Below are 19912 nucleotides of genomic sequence, written 5' to 3' on the forward strand. Positions count from 1 at the left end.
CTCTCCAGTGCGAAAATTATTTGAGGAGTATACAGCATTTATCTTCTCCGAGATCTCCGAGAACTGGGAGAACAAGGAAATCCAAAAATATCAACCGAAACCGTTTTTCCGACATGCATGTATGGCTATATTTTTTGATAGAAAGTTCTTTGCGTCCCTACGTTGATACATCAAATGTCACCCAAATCTTTTATGCCGTTTGAACGATTTTAAAAACAGTTCCCACAATGATATCGAACGAAGCGCAATGAAAATGTATGAGAATGAATAGCTGCATTGGTAAACAGTGTTCGTGGTTATAAAAATAGACATCTAAAGAGGACCTGTAATATACATACATATGTATGTTTTTTCATTGCACTGTGCACGTTTGCCTTATCGCGAATATTTCCACTTGCGATTAAAAAATAATTCGGTCAGTGGATTTCAGTACAATAAAAACATTTTAAATCGAAAACCTACAATATAATAAAAAATTTAACAAGAACAATTTTATCAAGTGAAATTTTACATATGACGCGCAACGAACTGAAATGCTTGCCTTGGTGATCTTTTAAAAAATTTGCAAATAAGATTTTTCGCAAGGTTTATTATGCAACATTTTGTGTCTACAAAATTCTGAATTCAACTATAACAACGGTCTTTGAGGTTTACAGTTTAACGAATATTGTACAAGTAAAATGTGGTTCGTGCCGTTTAGACGTGAATAATAAAAACAAAAAGGAAAATGGAAAGTGTGAGTATTAAGAATAAATAAACTGACATATCAAATATAAAAAAGTTAATATTGTGTATACCAGAAGCATAAATGTGCCTTTTTTGGATTTTAATAATTTACTGGATTGACCATTGAATTAAATTATTGAAATTCCGAGAACCAGGCATAAACGGAAATCGCACTTTTGTAATGCTTAAGTTAGGTGAATGTTCTAAATATATGCATTTTTCGAAATCAATAAACTTTAAAAGGAGATTTTCCAACGTTTTGGTTTTTCATGTTTTTCATGTTTCTGGCTTTATCATCCAAGGCAATGTATTTGCAAAGTATAATAACGGCGAACACATTTCAATAAAGCATGTCTACATGTATGTTAGTACTAGGGACTCTTTTCGTGATCCCGTAATTTTCGGGATTTGATATGGCAATCTTAACGGATCAGTCGGAGGGTTTACCTATTTTATATTTTTCAGCTACTTGGCTAGTAAAAAGGAAACAATTCCTTTAGAAAGTTTATGTACATCATGTATAATCACGCAAAATAACAATTATTTCCGTACTGACAAGTTGAGTAAGTACAAAATTTTAGAAGGAACCTAAAGACATACATATGTATATATTAAACTGGGTCGATTTATTAACCGATATCACGCCATCTATTTTTCGATAGGATTTGGGCTCCGGAAAAAAAGTTCCACTACGCATATCCAAAAAAATAATTTTCAAGCCTGCGAAATTTCATAAATTTTTTATGCATTTTTTTAATTTTCAAGGCTCCAAATCATTTTTTTTTATTTATGTATTTTTTCGTGTCAATTGGCAAATGCAGTTTTTTGAAAAAAAAAAAATGTCTTTTATGGAGATTTAGAAGGATTTTGGTCGAAAAATCGACTTTTTTTTCACAGGCTCGAAAATAATTTTTTTGGGTATGCGTAGTGGAACTTTTTTTCCTGAGCCCAAATCCTATCGAAAAATAGATGACGCGATATAGGTTAACTTTCGTCCATACAAATCGACCCAACCCAATATATATGCATGTATTTATGTGCAAAAAAGCATAAAACCGCATACTCTCTCTCATAAAACTTTATAAAAAACATTTATTTTACGGACGTTCCATCTGGCACACTTTTTTGGTTATAAAATCTATAGTAGCCATTGTATCATTGGACATTTGTAGATATCTATCGAAACCAATTTCCAATGGCGGATACCAGCAGTAGAACTGTACTATTCTGGTATTTAAATAATGACTGAATGGCAGGTCAAAGAGGGTATGGCGAAGAGGACACATATTTTTAAAATGTTATGCCATGATTAAAACAATATATATATTTATAAATACATTAGACTGTGCCGATTTATTAACCGATATCGCGCCATTGATTTTTCGATAGGATTTGGGCTCAGGAAAAAAAGTTCCACCACGCATACCCAAAAAATAATTTTCGAGCCTACGAAATTTCATCAATTTTTTATGCATTTTATTTCATTTTCAAGGCTCCAAATCTTTTTTTATGTATTTTTTTTCGTGTCAATTGGCAAATGCAAAATCGGTAAATGCAGTTCAAAAAAAATTCTTTTATGGAGATTCAGAAAATTTTTGGTCGAAAAATCGACTTTTTTCTCAGGCTCGAAAATTATTTTTTTGGGTATGCGTAGTGGAACTTTTTTCCTGAGCCCAAATCCTATCGAAAAATCGATGACGCGATATAGGTTAACTTTCGTCCATACAAATCAACCCAACCCAATATATATGCATGCATTTATGTGCAAAAAAGCATAAAACCGCATACTCTCTCTCACAAAACTTTATAAAAAACATTTATTTTACGGACGTTCCATCTGGCACACTTTTTTGGTTATAAAATCTATAGTAGCCATTGTATCATTGGACATTTGTAGATATCTTTCGAAACCAATTACCAATGGCGGATACCAGCAGTAGAACTGTACTATTCTGGTATTTAAATAATGACTGAATGGCAGGTCAAAGGGGGCATGGCGAAGAGGACAAATATTTTTAAAATGTTATGCCATGATTAAAACAATATATATATTTATAAATACATTAGACTATGCCAATTTATTAACCGGTATCGCGCCATCGATTTTTCGATAGGATTTGGGCTCAGGAAAAAAAGTTCCACCACGCGTTATTAAAAAAAATAATTTTCGAGCCTGCGAAATTTCATAAATTTTTTAGCATTTCATTTCATTTTCAAGGCTCCAAATCATTTTTTATGTATTTTTTTTCGTGTCAATTGGCAAATGCAAAATCGGTAAATGCAGTTCAAAAAAAATTCTTTTATGGAGATTTAGAAAAATTTTGGTCGAAAAATCGACTTTTTTTCGCAGGCTCGAAAATTATTTTCTTGGTATGCGTAGTGGAACTTTTTTTCCTGAGCCCAAATCCTATCGAAAAATCGATAGCGCGATATCGGTTAACTTTCGTCCATACAAATCGACCCAACCCAATATACATATAAAGGCCTCCGCGAATTCCATTTTTTCCAAACCTTCTGCTGACGTTCGAATCGCTAAACTGTTGAATAAATAACTCTAATATTCAATAATGCAAAATGGTCTTTATTAGACTACTTTGAAAGTACTTCACAATAACACTTATACTTCACAACCAATAGCGTGCTTAAATCAAAACTGATTTCTGACTACTCAGCTTGCGCTGCTTTTAGACTCTTCGTTGCTTAATACGCATATACCCTCCGTTGTTTCATTCGCAAAAAGTCTAGACCTCCATATGCGTGTGTATGGATGAATAACACTTCAGCTGATGACTACATCTGTGTGTGAGTTATCTCTTCGTTGCCTTGTATGTATGTGGGTAAATGATGATTGATTTGATGTATACAAGAGTGGCAGTTTGCTTATTGTTGTTGGGCTTTTATTTACTTAGTATCAAATTAGTGATACTAATATTCGTCGCAATATGTATTTAACACTTGGTTACAATAATTTATTCACGCCTAGAAACTTCATTGTTTGAGAATTTTGGAACGCTGTAACTAGGGTGTGGCCGGTCAATAAAGAGCTCACATAGGCTGAATGTGTCCATAGTGTTACCAGAATTTGTTTGACGAACAAATAAAATACTAGGCGTTTTCTGGGATATAGCTTATTTACTGCCTCGACATCTGGAAACTCTGCCACCCCTTATAGCTGGAGCCTTGACCTGACGAACACAGGACACGAACACAAAACGTGTACAACCATTTCCTCCTGCTGCTCGCACTTCCTACATCTTCTGTTACTGGCAACGCCTAACTTATAAGTATGCTGCGATACGCATTAGCATCCGCGCTTACGACAAGCCGTCCTCTGCACCCTTCTGGATGCACCAGCCTTGTGAACTAATCTGGTTGGGCTTCAACGTTAGGGGTCGTGGAGCAGAATGCCAACCACCGCTAGGTTTTCGATACTGAAGTTATGTGGATGGTATATACGCGTATAGGTGCTTCCTTACCATGACTCTGCAGCGCTAACCCTGCTCTCCGCCTTTGCGTAATAAACATTGAAATCTTTAGCGCTGAGTCCAGAAACCTTCCCTCTAGATGAGTGCCATGGATCCTGTTTCAGCGCCACATCAAACGAACTCTCCTCAAGAGTCAGAAGGAACGAGCTCGATGCCACTTTACTGTGTTGAAGTTTTATCTATAAGACTCGCAGCGCCATTGAGCTGTTTGTCTCTCTCCAAATTCTCCGCCACTATGCCCACACAATGGATTTTTCCCCTGGACGTCCGTTTCTCCCTTCTCTGCTCGAAGCGTCTTTGTTAGACTCGCAGCATCATTGAACGGTTTGTCCACTTCCAAAACCTACACCTATGCCCATGTCTTTTTCTGCTACTTCCAGGACCTCGAGGCCCTTTGTGCACCTCTGCCACTGCGCCTTCCCCTCGTCATTTGACGCTTTTTTCAGGTTCTCCATGTCCTTTTCCACCTCCCCTGCTTTTAGTTTATTGTGGTTATTTTCATGGCGCATAAAACAGCTACCTGCGCCCCAGGACATTTTCCCAAATTTTTAGTGCACCAGATCCTCTGATTCCTTATTAATTTACAGGATGTAATACTGGCCCTCTCCACGCGTCAGGATACATGAAGTGCCTTCCAATCCCGTGTTGGTATATTTTGTGAGCCAAAATAAGGTCAGAAATAAAATTTTACGAAAATATCCCGAACGGTTTTTGAGAAAACTGCATTTTAGTGCATCATCTTGTACTTAAGCGGAAGCCTAAATTATTTAGGAGTGAACATATATGTTAACATATATGTTTACACCTAAAAATTGCAACAACAATAATGCAAATGCAGCGGATATGCAACGACTGTTGCAAAATTATTTCCTCAAAGTTGCAGACGCGAAGTCAAGAACTTAAACTCAAAACTAAATTAGAACGGAAGCTCAAAATTCGCAATACTTTACACCAATTACCAAAAGCGCAGTCAGTAATTGTACTTAAAACAAAATAACAACACCAACTAAAACGCCAGCAAAAGCTACTGCTAAGCTAAGTTTAGTTGTAAGATCTAAACTTCGTAATAGTTCAGTCAAAAAATAAAGATTCTACTGAGCGGTCACTAGACCGGATAAACGCTTTTTTAAACGGTTTTATCTATGACTGGCCGGCCGGCTGCAAGGCCGTTGTGAACGAATTTTGTAATTAAAATATAAGTAAGTTCCCGATAAGCTACAAGCTTGAAACTTGGAATATAGTTCAGAACCCGATGACAATGCAATAATAAGAAAAAAACTCCGCTAGGTGGCACAGGGATCGAGATATTAAAAAAAAATCGTATTTGTGGTCCGATTTGGCTCATATTGGGAACACATATTAATTACACGAATAGAAAGCGACCTATGAAAAAAATCACCACTAGGTGGCGTAGGGATCGAGATCGATTTCATATGAAAACACAAAAAAAGGTACGTGGGATTTATGTGCTTGACCAGACCTACAAATTGCAGCACATCTCGCCAAGAGTATAAATTAACGCAAGTCCAACTTAGTTTTTAAATAAAATAATAAATTTTTTTTAAGTTAAACGGTTTTATTGAAAACAATATTTACATTAAGTAATAATAATACTAAAACCTGTAAAATAATTAGGTAGGTCCTAGGTAGTAGTCATCGCACTCCTCATCAATCTAGGGCGTTGATCAGACAATTAAATAAAAGCGTTGGGCGCGTGAAAAAAGTAAAGAAAACCGTTATACAAAGTGAACAAGTGATGCACTACGTTGAATTTTCGATATATTTTGTAATGTTTCTCTGACATTTCTCATATAAGTTTACAAATTATACTTTTTTGGAGTCGCAAAAATGCCCCTTTTCTGATGACATACACGTTTTGTTTGTAGACCAAACAGAAATAAAGTAATAGACCAATATATGAATCAACCTATGAAATGAGGGTTTCTGGCCTCTTAATCCAGTATGGGGTATATTGGAGATTATCAGTACGTAGGGTTTATGTGACCGACTAGATCTACAAACCGTAAAAAAATGCAATAGATTTTACATATTGATGGACTAAAATGCAGTTTTCTCAAAAGGGGTTCAGAAAATGTTCGCAAATTTTTGTTGGTAAGCTTACATATTTTAGATCACAAACTAGAAATCCATAAAAAATTTGAGGTGGCTTGAGTTCGAGTTAAAACATAGCTCAGGCACCCCGTGTCAGGGTATAGAAATCTTGGCCTTTGGCATGTTGGGGATCGGTGCTCTCTCCACCACCTTCAACCTTGCGCCTTCTTTTATTGAAGGAACAAATCCCAGCGTCCATTATAAAGTTGCGTTGTTAGTGCAAGTCATCAATTTAGCCCCATTGTGCCAACCAGCTATTTCGAAGGCTAGTAGCGGTTTATTTGGGGCATCATGCATCATTTTAAGCATAATACAAATCAGCTCCCCTTTTATCGATCTCCACCTTTCGGTTGACATCTGCCCATTGGGTTGCTGCAATCTAGTAGTGCCACAGTCGGGGACTGCTGCGCAACTTCGTTCATCTTCTTCATGATGAAAACCGGTGTCTCAGCGTTAGCTCCCTTTAGTTTCATCGAATAAGCTGTAGTCTGATCGTTATCTCCCTTAGCTTATTGACATTTGTGTCTTTGTTTCTCAATCCATTACTGTCTTTCTCTTCCTGTATTACAGCTTTTGAGCTACATAGCTTTCCAGTACTTATATTTTCTTCGATCCACTTTGAAGATTTTGAGGTTTGGTTCCTGTCATTCCGGCTAGTTCGCGACGCAGTTCTGGGACTGGGGCGTTTGCTCTCCTTCTGCCTCTTAAAACCAGGCTTGTCAAGTTAAGACGATCGCTGCCTCTTTCCTCTCGTAGCTTCTTCCTCTTTGATGCGGTTACAAAATTGAGGAATGCTGGCAGCAAAGTTTTCGTCCGTGAACTGCGTTCGACATTCTTCCACTGTCTCACGGACCTATGCCAAGCGATCGCTCTCATCGTTGGTTGAGTCTACCACTAGAACGAAGCGCTGAATATATCTTAATGCTGTCCTATATTTTGAGAGGGTTCTCTTAAGCTCCCTATCTCGTTGCTCCCGTTATAGCGTTAGTTTTTTGTCCGGGCTAGTAGAATGCTCCTTTACCGAGGGCACTGACTGCACACTATGATCGCTATCTGCGTCCGAAACATCGCTGACAGCGATTTCCTCTTCCCCGGATTGCGACACCTTTGCCTTTTTCTTATCATCCTTACTTTGTTTATGCCGTTGTTATTAATGTTGTGTTAACAGTGCTTCACCCCATTCAATGGGCACGACTTACTTAGTTAAATGTCGTTTAACCGTTTAAATGGTTATGGCCGTCAATGGGTACGACCACTTACAAATTATCGTCAAATTTCTCTACCTGGATTCCAAGGAAACTGGGCAGTTTCAACAGGGGCGGACCATAGGGAGATTGATGTTGGAGCCTTAGGCTTCACATTACAATTGAAAAAATGGTTGGTGTCATGTGTGGACACATCGCATGCAGGACATACATGTCGGGGTTGATTCTAGACCAAGTAAGAGTTTATTATGTTACAGGATCCAAGATGAAGTTAGGCCAGGGTGACTCGAGTCTCCCTTGGTAGTGTGCTTTCTTCATCTGCAAGAGTACGATATTGTATATTGATAACGGCGTTTACGGCTGTGTTGGCAGGTAACGGATCTCATCATAGTGCTTACGGAGGTATTCCCTTAACTCACATGGTGGGAGTGCTGCAACGAGCAGTTGTTTGCTAGGGTGTCCTGCTTTGTAACAGTTAAGCAAAAACTGCCTGTTCAGCTTGTTGTTGTGCTCTTTAATGTTTAGCTATTTGGCCTCACTATGTAGGTGGGTTTCAGGGGTCATAAGGAGACATCCCATGGAAGTTCTGATTGCAGCATTTTGACAGGTCTGCAGCCTTTTCCAGTATGTGTTTTTAAGACCAGGCGACCAAACTGGTGACGCGTAGCACATGAATAGCCGGTAAACCGGTAGCCGCGGATATTTCCGGCGATAATTCCAGGTTGGGCGGGGTGAATAAACTAGAACGACAAAGGAGATAGCTGTTTATTTTAGAAACTAATTCATTCATTGAAGGGCCAGGTCCCGTTGCCATAATCGTGACTTCGTCGGCATAAGAAATGATTGTACCTAATTTTCTTGTGTTGATTTTCCGAGAGGGTGGATAAATATGTATATTGGAACAATTTTCCGACATCCCTTGTCAAATTTGGTTACTAGACAAACTGGTTTTGGCGTTGAGCTTTCATCAGTGTCGATTTTCGTATTGATCTGTTGTTGTCGTTTTTCTTGTATTTATAGTTGGTAGGTATATGAGCAGGTATATTTATGTGTATGTGCTGTGTGTTCATTCAGAACCGAGGGAGGTTCTTACTGATCGATTTGTGTGGCTGACTGAGGCAGGTAAAATTAAGTAATTCTAGCCGTTTGACCTTCTTTGTGGGTTTGTTGCTTTGGTGCGTTTATTGTTTTGTGTTTATTTGTTGCTTGTCTGTTTTACCTCTGTGATTACTTTGTTTCTTGTAAACAAGTATTAAAGGCTCAATTATTGTGTCAGAAATTGTGTTTATCTGCTCGTTTATTATTCTGCCGTCGAAATTTTTCTGTTTGTAGATTTCCATGTTTTCGCGTACGTTGAGACGGCGGCCTTTTGCTTGTATATGAAGACCCTAACTGTTTTATTGATGTTTCCTGGGGAACATTTATTTTCCACCATGTGATTCGCGAAGTTAGACTCTGGAATAATGTGTGGATTCCGTTTTTTTTTGTAATCTCTAATGTGTTCTCTGAACCTCGTTTTTTTTTGCCGTCCTGTTGCTGTTGTTGTAGCAGTGCTTCGCCCTACCCAATAGGTGTGGCCTATCACAAATTGTCATCAATATCCTCTAACGAGAGTCCAAGAAAAATTGATGTTTCAACAGGGGTGGACCATAATGTGAGGGGTGTTAGAGGCGTTGGTTCCACATCACAATTGAAGAGATGATTGGTTTCATGTGGGGACACATTGCAAGCAGGGCATAATGTTTGTATGTCGGGGTTGGTTCTGAATAGGTAAGAGTTTAACCTGTTACAGTATCCAGAGCGAAGTTGAACTAGAGTGACTCGCGTTTCCCTAGGGAGTGTGCATTCCTCTTCTACAAGTTTAGGGTATTGTTCTTTGAGTACAGGACATAGAAGTCCGACGCCTGTTTGTGGAGTTCACTGAGAACCTGCTTGTGTTTTTTAGCTTTTTACGGCTGTTTTCTCAGGTGCAGTATTTCCTCATAATGCTTACGGAAATGACTCCTTAAGCCCCTGGGCGGTGTTGGCTCATCAATCAGATGTCTGTTGGGATGCCCAGGTTTCTGGGTATTCAACAGGAACTGTTTGGTCAGCATTTCATTTCTCTCCCTGATGGTGAGTATTCTTGCCTCATTATGTAGATGGTGTTCTGGGGAGGGCAGTATTTTGGCAGGCCTGTAGCTTCTTCGAGTGAGTAGTCCTTAGGCTTGGCGACCATATCGGGGACGCGTATTGCTTTGTAAGTGGTAATGAGCGTTTCTTTATATTTTCCCAAGTATTGCCAGCAAGAGATTTGAGGATTTTATTACGGCTCTGGATTTTCGGTACAGTTGCGGCTGCATGCTCACCAAAATGTAGATCCTGATCGAATGTCCCACCGACTACAGTCGGTAGTGTAGTGCCATTGACGTGGATGTTCAAAATGATCGACATTTGGGACGTCAATGTTGTAAATAAGGTCACCGATGATTTAATAGGTGATAATGTCAGGTTTCGCGAGGTGAAGAAACTGGAGAGATGAGGGAGGTAGCCGTTTATTTTGTTGCAAAGCTCATCCAGCCTAGGAAATGATAGTAACTCCTTCTGGTGGCGAAGGTATCTTTGATATGTAGAAGTTAAACAAAAGTGGGGATACGACACCACCCTGTGGCACCCCTTGTTTATTTCTTCTTGGTTTTTATGTTGCGTTTCTAAATTGCACCGATGCCTGCCGGCCACCCAGATAATTCGCCGTCCACCTTTGAAAACTTGGGGGGAAGGGTAGACCCTTCCAGGTCTTGCAGTAACGGGCCATGGTTGACCGTATCAAATGTTTTTGATAGGTTTAGCGCAACGAGTACTGTTCTAAGGTGGGGTTTTGATTGAAACCGAAATTTATCTGGGTGCTAATGGCATTTGGCGCGGTGGTTGTGCTATGAAGTTTTCTAAAGCCATGCTGAAGACAGGCTAGTTGCAAATTTGCTTTGAAATAGGGGAGCAAAATGGCTTAAAGCGTCTTGGCTACTGGCGATAGGAGAGATATCGTGCGATATGACTCTCCTATGTTAGCTGGTTTCCCAGGCTTTAATAGCGGGAGCACCTTGGCCATTTTCCACTTTTCGGGGATGACAAAGGTGGACAGAGGCAGGTTGACGACATGTGCTAAATATTTGAAACCCTCCTTTTCTAGGCTTTTAAGCATCGGCATGGCCATGCCTTCTGGTCCCACTGCTTTAGATGGTTTATCTTGACTGATGGCATCCTCAACCTCTTTGGCGGTGATGGTAACTGGGGATGCGCTGAATTTATGTTTATGTGCGTATCTGTTGGCTCTCGGTCTTTGTCAACCGTAGAATGCATCATTTTTTCGCATCTGACAGCACATTATCGCCAAAGGCGATGGAAGTTTTGTCACTGTGTTTGGACGGATTCTATAGGGACTTTACGGTGGACAAAAGCTTACCCACACCGGCAGAGAGGTTACAGCTACTTAGATGCTCCTCCCATTTCGCCCGCTTGTGTTCATCCACAAGCAATCTGATGCGTTGGTTTATATCCCTTATTTGGGGGTCACCGGGATCGAGCTGTGGTCACGTTCTCTCGCTAAATTTGCGGCCTCCGCCGGAAAATGAGCCGAATTTCGGGAATTCTTCCGGCGTGAGTAAAGTGAGATGAGGTGGATTCAATGACCTTGAGGAAAGCACGCTCCCCTTGGCGAGCATCAGTCGGAATAGGGAGGGCAGCAAAGCGGCTGTCTGTAAAGAATTTGTATTCATCCCACTTTCCTTTTTTAAAGTTTATGAAAGTGCGTTTAGTGTTACCATCGGCTGCCAGTTACGCAGTTTACGAGTCCTGCGCTCACGATTGATATATCTGGCAAACTGTGACACCTTCCTACCACACGAGTGGGGTCTCTCCGTTTATTGTGCAGAACGTCGTTTCTTCTATTTGATCCGCCAGCGTCTCACCCCTGCTGTCCGGCTGCAAGTTTGAATGCCATAGATCGTGATGGTCTTTGAAATCGCCTAAGATAATGCGGTTATCGCCAGGGAGTAAGGCGCTATAATTAGGGCGGTATCCACTGGGGCAGCAGGTGGCAGTAGGTATGTAGATGTTGATGATTTCTAAGTTTACATCGCCTGACCGGACATATAAGCCGCGATGTTCTAGGACATTTCCCTGCGGCCGATGTCGGGATCAAATATATGATATTGCACTAAGTGGTGTGTGATAAACGCGAGAACGCCTCCATTTCCGCTCTCGCGATCTTTTCTGTGTGAATTATACCCAGAACGGGTCTGCAGGTCAGATCTTGCTGTGAGTTTAGTCTCTTGAATCGCAGCTATACGGATGATGTGCCGCTTCGTGAAATCGACTATCTCCGTGATCTTGCCAGTTAATCCATTACAGTTTAACTGCAGAATTCTGAAATGCAGCGTCGTCCCTCTAAGAGTAAGTGACGGCTGACTACGTTTGGGTTGTGAAAGGCTAGCACGCAATGCTGTTGTAGCCCTGGAACTGGACGTTCCTGGGTAAGTATTGGGGTACCCGGTATATTTGGGTTTGCGGCCTGGCAACATGGCGCAATGAAGCCCGTCGGGGGGTTTCGGTCGCGGAGACCTGAACATCTAGGAAAGTGGCACCGTCCAAGGCAGGAGCTACTTTGGGCGGATGTCGTAAACATATATATTCTGTGCTGGCAAATGGTGCAAGAGGGGGTAGGCACTAAGAATCGCTTTCCTTGACCTACACGATTACTGTCGGAAAGGAGGGGGGAAGAGGACGGGGCGGGGGCTGATGCTCGGCATTGCTACCCACTCTACTACGGAGATTGTAGTTATGAGTCTGAGCGGACGTATGAGCTGGTGGCGCCATAGGACGCGAGCAGCAGCGGGAACTTGTTGTGGCTTGCTGAGCAGCAGAGCTGCTGGAAGGTAGTGAGGGGGCGCTAAGGCGTAGAATACGGGATGTCCTTGGGCGTGAACAGCAAGGAGCCACAATAGATTTGTAAAAGTTAAGAGGACGTCTGGTTTTGGGATCTAGCCCAGAACAACCTGTCCGATGCAACCATCCCTAGCACGTGACATACTGACAAGAGTATGACCGGCCTAAAAAGATTCTTTTTCGGAAAACGCAGCAAAACTATTTCTCAGTACCGGGGTCAGGAGACGGATCCGGGATGGGTTCAATACCTTCCCGTAGGAGGAGATTATGGCGCAGTCCCGCTGCATTGAGCTGCTGGGAGGACGACAATTTGTGGGAGGGACACAACAAATTTAACCCCATTAAATGACAGTCCTTGGTCGGGAAAATCCCGAGCCGCTCCGGTGCATAGAACCGACTGCCTTGGGAAGCCGTCCTGTTTGTCCTATGTAACTGTGTCGGCATCCGCAGCTAAGCTTGTATATGGCACTACTACTAAACGGATCCTCTGAATTAGTGTTAGTTCTTAGTTTTCGCCCTAGATTGTTCGGTGTTTTGAACGCTGTGTTAATGTTGTATTTTTTAAAGAAGTTTGCCAATTTATATGTTGCTTTTCCAGTATATGTCATCGTCGTCCAGATATTATTTTCCTTTTCATTATTTCTTTTTGGTACTCCATTTGTCCTTCTGAGCTTATCTACTAGTGCTTTTTTATATCCGTTGCTTGCAGCAATGCTATATATTACTTCAAGCGCTCTCTTATATGCTTCTTTTGTAAGAGGTGTTCTTTCAAGTCTATGTACCAAAAGCCATAATGCTGCATTTTTATGCTGTTGGGGGCGATTTGAGTTATTACGATCGCCGTTGGCTTTCGTGAGGTCTAGATAGTTAAATCCTCCGTCTTTTTCGGTTTCAATTGTGAATTTTATATTTTCGTGCTGCTTGTTGAGGTACTTCAGTACAAGCTCTTCGTTATTAGTAGTTAAAACGCATATTACGTCATCCACATATCTAGCATAAAATGACACCCCTAATTTGGACTTCAGCTCCTTTTCTTCCAGATTTTGCAGGAACATTTCCATAAGAATGGCTGATGTGGGGCTTCCCATTCCAAGGCCGTTTGTTTGTCTATTATTGTATTGTTGAATAGAAAATAGTTTTGACGTAAAGTGGTTCTTAACGTATTTGTCAGTTGCATACTTTTCACTTTTTTTTGTATTATGAACTATTGTTGAGCTAACTATGTCCAAAGTCTCGGATAGTAGTATTGATGGGTATAAATCTTTAATGTCAAAAGATACCAATTTGGTGTTATTTGTTAGCTCTACGGTCTCAAGTTTCTCTATTAGTTCTGTTGCGTTAACTATTGCATATTCGTTCCTTAGCTCCAGAGTATTTTTCAATATCGTTTTTAAATATTTGGACCATTTGTAACATGGTGCGGATTTAAAATTAATGATGGGCCTTATTGGAGTGTCCGGCTTGTGTATTTTTGGTAGCGCAATCAGTGGAGGAGCCGAAGGATTCATTTGGACCAATATGTGTTCCATGTTAGAATCTACTATATTGTTGCATTTTTATACTCAGTTGAGCAGAGCTCACAGAGTATATTAACTTTGATTGGATAACGGTTGGTTGTACAGGTATAAAGTAATCGAGATAGATATAGACTTCCATATATCAAAATCATCAGTATCGAAAAAAAATTTTTTTGAGCCATGTCCGTCCGTCTGTCCGTTAACACGATAACTTGAGTAAATTTTGAGGTATCTTGATGAAATTTGGTATGTAGGTTTCTGGGCACTCATCTCAGATCGCTATTTAAAATGAACGATATCGGACTATAACACCGCCCACTTTTTCGATATCGAAAATTTCGAAAAACCGAAAAAATGCGATAATTCATTGCCAAAGACGGATAAAGCGATGAAACTTGGTAGGGTAGTTATGACGCAGAATAGAAAATTAGTAAAATTTTGGACAATGGGCGTGGCACCGCCCACTTTTAAAAGAAGGTAATTTAAAAGTTATGCAATCTGCAATTTGGCATTCGTTGAAGATATCATGATGAAATTTGGAAGGAACGTTACTACTATTACTATATATGTGCTATATAAAAATTAGCAAAATCGGATTACGAACACGTCCACTTTAAAAAAAAAAAATGTTAAAGTCAAATTTTAACACAAAATTTAATATCTTTACTGTATAAGTTAAGCAACCGCTTACCAAGTTGACCCTTTCCAACGGCCTGCACGCGCAACTTCATTAAATGCTTCATCATCGGTTTAATTGTAACAAACAACAGTCAGCAATAAGCACAGTAAACAACAGTCAGCAACGATCGCAGTAAACAACAATCAGCAATAGTTCGATTTTGGGCAATAACAAGAAATAGGGCACATAATTTTAAGTTAAGACATTCATTGTAATTATTCTTAAGTTGAATCACAACCAATAAATATGAAAGCGGACACAAGTCCGCTACCTTCTTAAAAAATATAAAACGTACTATAAAACGTTAATTTATATAAGTAAATTAGGTCAAGATTCAACTCCAATAATGATATGGTGAAACAAAATACAAAAATAAAAGAAAATTCCAAAATGGGCTTGGCTCCGCCCTTGTTCATTTAGTTTGTCTAGAATACTTTTAATGCCATGGGTCGAACAAAAATTTACCAATCATTCTGAAATTTGGTAGGGGCATGGATTCTATGAAGGTAACTGTTCTCTGTGAAAATGGGCGAAATCGTTTGAAGCCACACCCAGTTTTTATACACAGTCGACCGTCTGTCCTTCCGCTCGGCCGTTAACACGATAACTTGAGCAAAAACCGATATATCTTTACTAAACATAGTCCACGTACTTATCTGAACTCACTTTATCTTGGTATAAAAAATGGCCGAAATCCGACTATAACCACGCCCACTTTTTCGATATCGAAAATTACGAAAAATGAAAAAAATGCCATAATTCTATACCAAATACGAAAAAAGGCATGAAACATAGTAATTTGATTGGTTTATTGACGCAAAATATAACTTTGGAAAAAACTTTGTAAAATGGGTGTAACACCTACCATATAAAGTAGAAGAAAATGAAGAAGTTCTGCAGGGCGAAATCAAAAGCCCTTGGAATCTTTGCAGGAATACTGTTCGTGGTATTACATATATAAATAAATTAGCGGTACCCGACAGATGATGTTCTGGGTCACCCTGGTCCACATTTGGTCATTATCTCGAAAACGCCTTCACATATACAACTCAGGGCCACTCTCTTTTAAAACCCTAATTAGTGGCTTTAATTTGATACCCATATGATACAAACACATTATAGAGTCATCCCTGGTCCACCTTTATGGCGTTATCTCGAAAAGGCGTCCATCTATAGAACTAAGGCCCACTCCCTTTTAAAATACTCATTAACACCATGATACTGCGATCTCCGCATCTACAATCGCCTGCTTGTTGTTGTTGTTGTAGCAGTGTCAATCGCCTGCTCCGTTCCTTTTCTTATTTTATTTTGGTCCATGATATTGTGCTTCAGGCCCTTTTCGAGAAGTTGGGCCTCTTCCTTTGGTAATGGCCACTGTTGTGAGGTTAGCGAACTTGTCATGAAACTGGTGAGTTTTTTGTTTTGGTTATACTCTCGTCGTCCTGCCAGCTTATCAAATTTCCGGTTCAGCGGTTATTTTTGTTGTAGTTCCTGATCGACTCCTGTCTTTATGCGGTCGAAACATTCCCTTAATGCGTAGGTAGTTGTTCTACCAATCTTAATTGAATAGATAGTAATTCTTTTAACGAAACCAAATTTGACCAGGGATGACGGAAAATCGGAAATATCATGATTGTCACTCCTTTTGGTGGTAAAGGGAGCTTTGGTATGTAGATATAATACAGAAGCGGGAATAGGACACCACCCTGTGGTAGCCCCTGTTTAATTCTCCTGGGCTTTGAGGTTTCTTTCCTAAATATAACCGACGCTTGCCGACCATTCTTATAATTTGCAGTCAATTTTTTATACAAGGGGAAAGTTTATGTCTTGGAGTAGCGTGCCGTGATTGAGGGTGTCAAAAGCTTTTGGCAGGTCGAGTGCCACAAGCGCACAGTCGTGTGATGCCTTTGCGGGCTTTCCCTGATTTGGTTCGTAATTTATCTGAGTGTTTGTGGCCTTTAGCGTGGTGGTGGTCCCATGCATTTTGCAGAAGCCATGTCGATGGGTGCTTAGGCGAAGATTCGCCGTGAAATGAGGAGCAGGATGGTTTCCAATGCCTTCGCTACTGGCGAAAGGAGTGCAATCGGTGGACATGACTCGCCCTCGTTAGCGGGCTTACCAGGCTTCAGTAGTGAAACTATCCTTCATTTTCCATTGTTCTGGAACGACAGAGGACTTTAACGATAGGTTGCGTTAAGTATTTGATTCCCATAGTGCCCGGATGTTTAGCATTTGCATGGCTAATCCGTCTGGGCCTATTGGTTTAGGGGGATTGGCCTTATGGATAGCTTCTTCAACCTCTGTTTGGGTGATGCAAATGAATGACACGTCGTGTTTATGTGTATGTGCCCATCTATTGACGACTGGGCTTGTCTGCTGAAGGATGCATTATAAATTGTCTACAAAAGGCGCTCGTACCTTGCTACAAGACCGAATAAGCTTTATCGCAGAAAGCGATGGATACTTTATCATTGTTTTTTGTTGGATTGGGCAAGGATTTGATGGTTGACCAGAGTTTACCAGCATCAGCAAAGAAGTTGCAGTTATTTAGATGCTCCCCCCATTTGGCACGTTTGTGTATACTTATCAGCCGCATCGTATCCAAGTTGAGACTCCTAATATGGGGGTCTCTAGGCTCGAGTTGTCTCGCCAGGTTCTCTTGCTAAGTTTGCAGCTTCAGCCACGAAATGCGGTATGATTTCTGGTATTCTTCCGGCCAGAATAAAGCGTGCAGAAGCTGAAGTAATGAATTTGCGGGACGCACGCTCACCTTGCCCGACATCAGTCGGAATGTAGAGAGCAGCAAAAGATTGATTTGTGACGGTTGTGTAGCTTTCCAGTTATTATTATTATTTTTTTTTTTTTAATTAATAAAGTGCACTTTTTAAAAGTGATAAAATTTGCAGGTCGCTGTATTTAAAGAGTACGGGCAGGTGGTCGGATGCTAAAGTAAGCATCGGCTGCCATTGGACACAAACTACATTGACGCTGCGCTGGCGATGGAAATGTCTGGCGAGCTGTGACAGTTACCTGATATCCGAGTGGGGACATCACCGTTTATCGTGCAGAAGGTCGTACTGTCTATTCGCTCCGCTAACTGCCTGCCTCTGGGGTCAACTGTCAAGCTGGAATGCCAGAGGTCGTGGGGCGCGTCGAAATCCCCAAAAATAAGACGGGTTTCGCCACACATTAGCGTGCTGATATCAGGGCGATAGAGACTTGGACAGTAGGTATGAGGAGGGATTTAGATGTTGATTATTTCTAGGTCAACCTCACCTGACCAGATGGTTAGACCTAGACTTTCTAAGGCTCTGTCCCAGTGGCTGATGTTGTGTTGAAATAGACTATTGGCTGTGTGGTGTCCGACTGCTGCTGGAGTACCTGGTATCGATGGGTTGGTACTTGCGTTTTGGCAGCACGGTACAACGAATGCGCCGGTCGAACAGTCGCAATTTCTATCTATGAAGGTGGATTAAGTCAAGGAAAAGACCGCACTGGACCGATGTCGCGATCATAAATATTCTTAGCTGGCATACCAGGCATATGGTTAGGAGACTAGGCGCTGACTACGGGACGCCCTTGGGCGTGAACAGCAAGGAGCCACAAAAGATTTGTAAAAGTTACGAGGACGTCTGGTTTTGAGGACTAGCCCACAACATCCCTTACACGTGACGAACAAAAGTGAGACCGTTCTAAAAATATTATTTTCCGGCAAACGCAGCAAAACCATTTCTCTGGACGGGGATCAGGAACAGGCCCCGGATTAGGTTCGATAACCGGAGCAGAAGAATATGGCGCAGTCCCGCTGCAAAGATCTGCTGGGAGGATGAAAATTTGTGGGAGGGACGCAAAAAGGATTTTGATTTTAGCTATAATCCTGCATTTATTCCCATTTTTTAATGGGTTTACGTACTCCTTTCGTTCGAGCGATCTGCCGACTTCATCACCACTGAAAAATGCACTTTCATCAATTTTTAGGAAGGAAAGTAGCATGATTACAAAATTTATACTGCTTCGGCTCGTTTTGTTCCCGCTGGAAGACTCTCGGAAATTCGGCCACATTTTCCAGCGGATGCCGCAACTCCAGCGAGACAACGTGACCTTATAAGACAGCACAACCCCGGCGACCCCCAAAAAAGGAAGATAAACCAACGCATCAAATTGCTAGTGGATGAACACAAGCGGGCGAAATTGGAGGAGCACTTAAAAAATTGTAACCTCTCTGCCCGTGAAGGTAAGCTATGGTCCACCGTAAAGTCCCTATCGAACCAGACTAAGCACAACAACAAAATCTTCGTCACTGTCTCCCCCAGAGGATTAGGGGGTCAGAATATACCCGCGGTAGGTATGCCTGTCGTAAGAGGCGACTAAAATACCAGATTAAAGGGGTTGTGTAGCGCAACCTTTTCAGGTTGCCAGCGCAATATATAACTTCTCCAAACCCAATTGTCAATATCACCTATCCGTGGCGAATCCAATTTCATTAACAGGCGAGGCTCTGGGTGGGGGCGGGATGACCAAGAAGGTCGCATGTGGTCATAACACATCGTTCCCGAGATGGTCGGGCTTGGTACCGGAACGTACCGGATATGCATCCGGCAAAGCACCATCAACATCGATAACACTTCCCAAGGCCTTCGGGGAGTGTCCTTATTGCTACAACAACAACATAAAGTGCTGTCGGATGCGAAAAAAATCGCGAGCGCCTTTTGCCGACAATGCAATGCATTCTACGGTTGACAAAGATAGACGGCGTGCCAACATAGCAGGGCATAATGAATTATAAGAAGAATAAGTCAGCGCATGGTACGGGATAACTTAATGAAGACCACTCTCCTCCCCTAATGCTGCCGGCTATGCGACATAGTAAAGCTAGCTGGTCGTGAAATAAGCAGCTACTTTCCCAAAATCACTTTCGATATCTTGGACGTTTGTTAAGAGCGACGAGAGCTCTTTTTAAATTCGAAACCTATTGAAACTGAAGTGAAAAAGTGCAGCCTGTAGGCACAGGAAAATGTTCCCAAACGGAGTTACGGGCTTAGGATATTCACTAAAATCACCAAAGGGTTCAACGCGGTCATATCAAATCGTTCTCAAGAGGATCGTGTTATTACCTTAATGTTGCTTCTTTCCGGAGCGTACCGGGCGACTATTCGGCTACGTTCACCAGTCATATTTCATTAAGCGATGAATGAAATTGGGAATTAAGGAAAGATTATTTTGGGAAATTTGGTGATGTGATAAAATAAAAATCACTTTGAGAAC

The 19912-nt window shown here is 41.1% G+C and overlaps 1 protein-coding gene across 5 annotated transcripts in view; it reads left to right on the top strand.

Annotated features, from left to right (window-relative positions):
- The first annotated feature begins 231 nt into the window (after positions 1 to 231).
- The window catches only part of Obsc (Obscurin), a 2548720-nt gene continuing 2529039 nt past the window's right edge, over positions 232 to 19912 (top strand). For 4 of the 5 annotated variants that reach the window (XM_067772951.1, XM_067772955.1, XM_067772952.1 and 1 more), the window contains exon 1: positions 232 to 736. In XM_067772951.1, coding sequence (XP_067629052.1) covers positions 728 to 736 — 9 coding nt within the window. In that variant the 5' untranslated portion in view covers positions 232 to 727. The remainder of the gene's footprint in view (positions 737 to 19912) is intronic. The other variant, XM_067772954.1, reaches the window with a different exon arrangement.

Source organism: Eurosta solidaginis, chromosome 3 (assembly GCF_040869045.1).
Source record: "Eurosta solidaginis isolate ZX-2024a chromosome 3, ASM4086904v1, whole genome shotgun sequence".
NCBI classification, from domain to species: domain Eukaryota; kingdom Metazoa; phylum Arthropoda; class Insecta; order Diptera; family Tephritidae; genus Eurosta; species Eurosta solidaginis.